Source organism: Cariama cristata, unplaced genomic scaffold, assembly GCF_000690535.1.
Source record: "Cariama cristata isolate BGI_N322 unplaced genomic scaffold, ASM69053v1 scaffold9370, whole genome shotgun sequence".
NCBI lineage: Eukaryota > Metazoa > Chordata > Aves > Cariamiformes > Cariamidae > Cariama > Cariama cristata.
Genome location: NW_009595241.1, coordinates 56,995 through 64,936, shown reverse-complemented (window position 1 = coordinate 64,936; position 7,942 = coordinate 56,995). Strand labels below are relative to the sequence as shown.

Genomic DNA, 7,942 nt, shown 5'->3' with positions numbered 1-7,942 from the left:
CCGGCCAAGCCATCGCAGGCCCATTTCCCCCCACCCCAGCCGTCCTTGCCCCTGCCCGCTGCTGCCCAGCCGGAGGCCCCGCAGGGTGCTGCCAAGGAGGCCGGCGGCACCGAGCAGCCGGACCCCTCCACCATGACTCCCCAGGTAAGGCACCACCGCCTCTGCACTCGCCCCTGCGGCCCCGACTGGCAGCGGGCAGTTGCCAGGGCAGCGGTGGCGATCGACCGCTGGCGGGTACCGGGTGTTGCAAAGGTCTCCGAGTAGGGGCAGTTAATAAGCATGCCGTGTTTCCGTAATACTCCGAGGGTTTGGACGCAACCCTTGGAAGTCCAGGAGTGGCATGGCTCAGACGAGGCTCCATAAATGTTTGTTTATCCAGTGGTGGTTGTTGAGGTGTAAGAAATCTTCATTTTTCAGGAGCAAATGAGTTGTTTAGGCAAAAGTCTAACTGCCTGCTGAATTTTGTTTTCTTGGAGCCTTTGTTGGTCTCTGGAGAATTTTTTTTCCAAAGTACAGCATGTGGGTGACCTGCACCAAACCTCTGTTGACTTCGTCCAGCCTGTTGTGAGATAGAACAGTCTGTTTGCTTATTGCACGTTGCAGGATGAGTGCCTCTTGTCTTCCGTGATTTCTTCATTTAGTTTTCTCATGGGGTCGTGTTTCAGTTGTCTGTCTGTTCGGTGTGGAATTGTTACTATTTTAATCTTACCAGACATAGTTAAAGCTGCAAAAATGTTTCTGTCCTAGTACATAGTTGCACTTTACTTACACTTAGATGTTTTATGCTACAGGTGCTCAAGCTTCCAGTATCAAATTTTACAGGGCATTGGAGGGAAATGTTCTGAAATGGTTTTGACATGAAAAATATTCTTATGGTTAATGCTGTGTGCTTTTTATGTGTACAGTAGGGCCAAAATGCCTGCAAACATTCACATGCATCACTTCCTAAATGGGAGCAGTTCCAGTGAACTTGATGTGACCATTCCTATGCATAAAGTTAGTGACAATCCAGTTGCCTAAAGTTAAGCATGCACAAAGAGAGACACATGTTGAGGTCTTCAGCTATGTGTACAGGTCAGTTAGATTCACTGAGGCTTTTGCTTTGTTTTAGAGTTGGCTTGTAGAGATCCGGCTGCAAGAGCAAAGCTGAAGTGCATCCTTTAAATTGACTTTATATGGCAAATTGATCTTAGCATTCTGATTTGAAGCTAAGTTTGCAAAAATCCTGTTGTGTTATATTGAAGTCCCTGTCACTTTAAATTTGTTCATTGTTGGGACACCTTTTTAATTGTATACATTAAAATTTTGTACCAATACCTGAATACATTTAAGAATGTATTGTTTTTAAGCTTGCACCATATAACTAATCACTGCCTAGCAAAGTGGTGCTTTCAGTTCGTTAATTTAATTTTACAAAGGTTTTGGACAGTACTAATTGATCTTTTACAGTGATAGCAATGGGACTCTAAAGTTTTTAATGACAAAACAAAAATGTTGAAAAATCAGGTGTAGAAAAAGTGATGTTAATTCGGTATTGAGGCTGATTGCTGACGACTTAAACTATTGCACTCAAGATCAAACAGTAAGCTGTAATTCCTCCCCCCTTATGTGGCCTGAAATTTCATTAATGTTATTTAATTGTTCCTCAACCACTCTCTTCTTTCCAGAGGAATTGCAAGTGATGCATTATTGTGATGCACATGTAGAAGAAGCAGACTGCAGCTGAAGTTTACGTTTTCTGGTTTATGAGTGTTTATACAAACAATTTCTATCTTGAGTAGTTTGTTTACTCTCATGCACAATTCAGTGTTAATTCAAAATAAATATGGTACTTTGCTGATCATAAATTTGTTATTAACAGATTGTTATGATTTTGGCTATCTTAGGCTGTAAAATGAGACAGGATTTGCAGCAACAAGTCCTTACACAATAGGAATAGGAAAAGCAAAGCATGGTGATGCTTTCTTGCTAATGATCTTAACAGCTGAGTAGAGAAATACTGCAATGTGTCATTTATAAGATCCTATTAAGCCTTTGTTTAAACTGGTAAATTAAAACAATTCTTTCTCTTCTCATTGCGCAGAAACAGTGGCTGCAGCCAAGTAGATCAGTGTTTTTCTCTTAACATAGAAAATATTATGCAAATAGTGTGAGTTAGTGTTTTATTATTTCTCTTTCCTGTCTAAAAATAAGGTACCGCTCTTTGCTTTGACAATATTGAGTTTAGCGTAGTTTCTTACACGGGTGTACAGTTGGATTAAATTGCTGAATTCTTGTTTCTCTACGATCAGATGCATCTTTTGTCAAGTCCTGTTAGTCTACCTGTATCTCATTAATGCATTATCTGATATTTGGGCACTGTGTGCTGCTATTTATTTATAGTAGTAAACAAATATGTGTGGGTGCATCTGTACCCATAAGTATGCATTTATCTACCTTAGCTTTACCATGTCACCTTTCAGCAGACTGCTGCACTCTTTAAAATCCCCCCTTTGTTTTATAAATGGTACTCAACCATTCTTTTGCTATCTTTACTAGAAAAGGACAGAGTGTCCCCCAAAATAGGCATTATGTTATGGCCTAGGGTCACCTAAATTCATTTTGAAGTAGTATTTTGGCATGGGCTCTGCATTAATGTTTTTCATGGTATGTCCTGTGGTTAGGAGCTGATAGTACTGGTTTCAGTGTTACCTGTACAATGCAACAGGTGTAGTCTCTTGGTCAGCCAAAAAAGCAAAAAGTCATATGTTGATGCTGGTGTGTTCCTTGGGCTTAAGGATTGTTACTGAACTTGAAGAATGACAGGAGATAAGCGCTCAAATAACTGAACTTTTCACCATCAGGAATTTTCTACACTAGCACTTCTGTTTTGCTCAGATTAAGCTGTAGAAATCTGCCTTTCCACTTTTCTTATGCTTTTCACATGGAACCTGAAATATGTGTGTCACTGACTTCATCTGCTGCAACAAATAGATGACAGGGTATTATCATAGCTCTTTGTGTGAACCCCTGATCATATTCTGAGTTTTAACTCTTTGTCCAATTGGTAGAATGAGGAGGAAACAAAATGGATCCATGGAGACAACAATTTTGTGGCAGTAGAACAGGTGCTCACCAAGCATCGCATCCAGCACCGTCATGTAAATCGCCTTATAATGCCTTTTGAGAGGCATAATTGAATCAGCTTTTGTATAGCTGGGGCTGTATGCTCCTCCCCGGTCTTGAAAGTTGTAAATGTTACAGCATGTTGTTGAAGATTTCTGAGAGAGACCACGCTGGAGCATGAATGCACATCTTCCACCCGAAGCCATGACAGCTCTTCTGAGTCGCATTCTTGTTAAAAAGATTCTTGGCAGGAGTTATTGCAGGATCAACATAAAGTCCAAGAAGCATAAGCTCTGCTCTCATTGACCTCATCTCCAAGTTACAGTTTTACAGAAGTATTTTTTTAACAATACAGCTCCATGTTTAATGGTGTCTGCTAGATTGCTACTAGTAGAAGACATCATTCCTGATTTGAGTGCGAGGTAGGCTTTTGGAGGAAGCTTGCACTTCTTTTAAATGTGTTTTAAGACAAGCGGAATGGTTCAGTTTTGAGAAATCTCATCAGAGAGCACCTACCACTTTGTTGTTGTCACACTTATATTTTAAAATACCTGCATCTTTTGGATTCCTTTCTGTTTCTGAGTGGGCTTTATATACGTGTCTTTTCTTAACTGTGCATGCTTGGATGGAAGGGAGGAACAGAGGATGTGAAAGATGTAGCGCAGTCAGAGATTCTCAGAGGTGGTATTGACATGAGAACACAAGAATCCTTGCACTACGTCAGGCCAAAACCACAGGATTTTATAACTTTGTCTTTGACGGTGACTAAAAGAAGGTGCTAAGAGAATAACTTAAAAATCAAGTGTATTGTGATACTTCCCTAAAATACAGCAGCTGCCTTAGCTGCAACTGGTGTCTTTATTTTTAAATCTGTAGATTTTTCTTCTATGAGCTTGTGGAGCTGTGTCTCGAATCCACAAAATTTTAGCCTTTGCAGTGGTCTCTGGCAGGGACTTTGGTAGCACAAGGCCATGTCAGGCGAAGAGCTGCCTCCCATGTGTTTTAAATCTGTGTCCTGCCAGTCTGATTTGATGTGTGGTATTTCTTCTGTTGGAAGAGATAGAGAACTGTCGGTTCCTATTCAGGTCTCTTTAAGATGGTTATTTAAGTGTTGAGATACTTATCTTTAGTCTTTCGTTCTTTATGTTGGTGCTTTGTGTGGCGCTTACAGTGCTTTGAAGCTACTGTCATCTGCCTGGAGTACTCTAATTCTAGCCTGAAATATTTAAAACTGATAGCTTGATCACTTCTTAAATGGATAATTTTTTGGATGCAACCGTATATATTTACTACTTCAGCTGTTGAATGACGCAGAATTGATGGGAATTCAGATGATAAATAATCCTCCCTGCATGCTGATTCTGATTGCTCTTTTTCCTTTCCACAGCCTTTATTCAAATGTTTTCACCACAATTTCTGAGCTGTCATTTTCACTCTACTTGATGTCTGTGTTCTCTGTTCATCCTCTTCATTTTTTTTGTACATTTCCTCCTTTTTCTCTTTACTGCTCTGTTACTCATACTTGTCCTCCATTTTCCCTTCTTTTACCTAAGTTAGTCTCATAATAAGTACCTATAGTTGTTAGGAATAAAAAGCACTAAAAATAAGAAGTATGGTACTTATCACATTTCTGTAGTAATTTGGCTTATTACTGACCATCTTTCTGCTTTTTGTTATTGTTCTTTTTAGTTGGAAGCTCTTTGAGGTAGGAAATAAATTCTGCTGCAGGTACTAGACCTCATAGTGGTTTCTGAATTTTGATTCTACCTTCTGACATCCATTGCAATGCTGTTGATAATGAAGTGAGATTTCCTTCAAAACAGATTTTAAAACTTTTCTAGAGTATGATTCCAGTGCCTATTATGAGTTAATTTTCATAGTTTCTCCTGTGAAAGCTGTCTTAGAAAATTTCTGTCTGTTGTAGGAACAGCAGCAATACTGGTACCAGCAGCACCTGCTTAGCCTGCAGCAAAGGGCAAAAGCCCATGCTCAGGGACAGCAGCAAATGAAGGGTCCAGTAGTGAAGGATGCATCTGAGCAGAGATCAAAGTCTGAAGAAGGGAAAATGAGTGCTTCAACTCAGCAATCTGAACCTCCTCCACTTAATGAATCCCTGCCTCCAGCCTCTAAAGAAGATGAGTCTTCTCTTACATCCACTGAAACTCAGGTAGGCTTTGTAAAGTGATGCCACTACATTTGTTGTGCTAGACAGGACAAAGAAACAAGAAAATAATGCCATCAAATTCTTGTGTATACTGTGTAACAATAACTAAATATGGTAAAGCAATCTTAAAAGAACATTTGCTAAGGCTGCATCAATTAGAAAAAATAAAAATACTCTCCATGTATATAGTCTTATGTAGTCACCCACACATGCACGAAGCGAGTCCAAGCTTGACTCACTCGCACCTTCCCCAACGTTGTCATCTTTGTCTGAGAAACACTTTGTGATACCTAAGCACAAAATCAAGTACTCAGTAGATGAGGAATGATATCTTTAAGACACTGTTTCTTAATTCCTCTCTGGCAGTTTGTCAATTCGGGCTCCCCTTCTCTCTGTGTGTTATAGTTATCTGAAAGCCAAGAACTTTGCACAGAATATTTTTGTCAGCATGCTAAATAACAGTTACTACATAATGGATGGAGGTCATGATTGATGTTTGAACAGATTGCTGTAGGGTAGTAGATCACCCTGCAGCGTGTGCTCCACTTTAACTTACAGTGTGCGGATTCCTACCGAGCGGCAAAAATAACACACTCTGAATTACTTTACTTCATCATGAAAAAGCACTATTGTCTCATTATATTTGCTGTGAGCAACAGATAACAGATCTACATTAATCTGTTTCCTCTAGGTAGTTTCTGTATGTATGAATACCTTAGTTGCCATCAGCCTAACCTTTAGATCACACTATTCACATGAAAAATAAATTAAATAAAAATTCAGCCTTCCAGAAGCTGTGGGTGGCCAGAATGCTGAACTAGAGTGATAAAATAACGAACACTGAGAAACTTCCTGTAAACTGGGTAGTGACCAAGTGTGTTTTTCTTCTGACAGAAGGAGCTTTCCTTTGTTTATAGTATTTGCCTTTTTCTATAGCTCAATATTGAACCTCCTGATGACCCCGAGGAAGATTTGAGATTGCAGCAATTGCAAGCGGCAGCAGCTCAATGGCAGCAGCATCCCCATCAGCGGGTTGGATTTCAATATCAGAGAATAATGCAGAAGCATGCCCAGCTGCAGCAGATAGTACAGCAGTATCAACAGATCATGCAACAGCCTCCACACTTACAGGTGAAACACTAAGGAGATGGTGTTTGATATACTTCCTGGGTGACCTAGCACTCATGGTCTGCTGAAAAACAAGTAGTTGAATAATTTGTCATGGTCGGCTCATTTGTCTAGCTACTTTTTCTGCTTGGGTAGAAGTCTATGTCCCCTTTTCCTACTGTCACTCAATTTCAAGATGAAAAAAGAATTGAAAGATGGTGATGAAGCTTTAGTAGGATGAGAAATACAGGACTTTACACTTGTTATAAGATTTTTTCAGACATACCTGGGTGATACAGGAGCAAAGCTGAACACTGTTGAATTTACCCAGCTTTCAATGTTTTACTGCTGGAGAAACAATTCAGAAGAAAGGTCAGGTAAACAGATGATTGCATGGAGTAATTTGGTAGCTTCTCTTTTTTACAACACTGTGTAGTACAAGAATAAATATGTACCATAATGAAGTAAACATACGTGCCAAAAATACGCAGTTAAAGTAATTAAGAAAATCACTGTCTCACATTATTTTTCACTCAAATAATCAGTGAAATAAAAAAAAGTCATAGTAACAAGTTTGGATAATTATATCGGTGTTGCAACCTTTAAGCTTTTAAGTAGAAGCTGATTACTGTATTGGAGAGTTGAGTCAGCTTTTTCTGGGTTGGTGGAGTTTGTACATTAAGCACTTCTTTGCAGCTTGGGCTGTTTGCTTGGTTTTTTTTAAAAAAAAATAATCTTAAGTGTGAACCCTGAAAATACCAGACAAGATCAAATCTATCTACACATAACGAAAGAATACCTCCTTGAAAGAAGCTTCATTGTGCAAATAAGATCTGACAAAGGCTTAGAGAAAAATAATTGCTGACAGCTGAAGCAACTCTGAGTGGGTTAATAGCAGCAACTGGAATCTTGAGAAATAGCCATGTACTGTATATATTGAAAGCGTGAAGATTGATTTGGGCTTTAGCCATTGTTAGCATCCAGTAATAACATGGATTGGAGCCCTTTGATTATAGCTTTCTTCAGCTGTCCTGTTTAAAAAAAAAAAAAAAGCCAAAAAAAGCGCCTTTTATACATATATGTTCTCTAGTCATGTGTAAATTGTCACAATGACTTTAGACATCACAGTTTGTGTTTGCTTTTGTTTCAGCATAGTTCTTCCTCAAGCTTCTGCCCAAGACAGAAACTGTGATATTACAAGTGATACTGAAATACGTGGCTCTGAAAATAACTAAGATGGTACTTTGAAGCTATTCTTGTCTTCTCATTGCAGACAATGTCAGTGGACATGCAGCTGCGACATTATGAGGCACAGCAAAAGCAGTTCCAGCAGCTTCATCAAGATTGGGAGCGATCAATGAACCAACAGTGGCAGCATCAGCTTCAAACCTACCCTCACAAAGACCAGCTTCAAGAGTATGAGAAACAGTGGAAAGCATGGGATGAGCAGATGAAGGTCACTCAGTCCCATCTGCAGGAGAAAGTGAGCTCACTCCAAAATCTGAAGAATCAGTATCCTGCAAATGTTTCGCTGCCACCTCCATTTGTTCCATATTCTCAAACCAC

The 7,942-nt window shown here is 39.5% G+C and overlaps 1 protein-coding gene across 1 annotated transcript in view; it reads left to right on the top strand.

The window, feature by feature from the left end:
• Window positions 1–69: 69 nt before the first annotated feature.
• The window catches only part of YLPM1 (YLP motif containing 1), a gene marked incomplete at its 5' end in the record, with an annotated part of 38,852 nt that continues 30,979 nt past the window's right edge, over window positions 70–7,942 (top strand). The window contains 4 exons of the mRNA XM_009701366.1: window positions 70–144; window positions 5,030–5,227; window positions 6,206–6,400; window positions 7,650–7,931. Of these exons, the coding sequence (XP_009699668.1) occupies window positions 70–144; window positions 5,030–5,227; window positions 6,206–6,400; window positions 7,650–7,931 (750 nt within the window). The remainder of the gene's footprint in view (window positions 145–5,029; window positions 5,228–6,205; window positions 6,401–7,649; window positions 7,932–7,942) is intronic.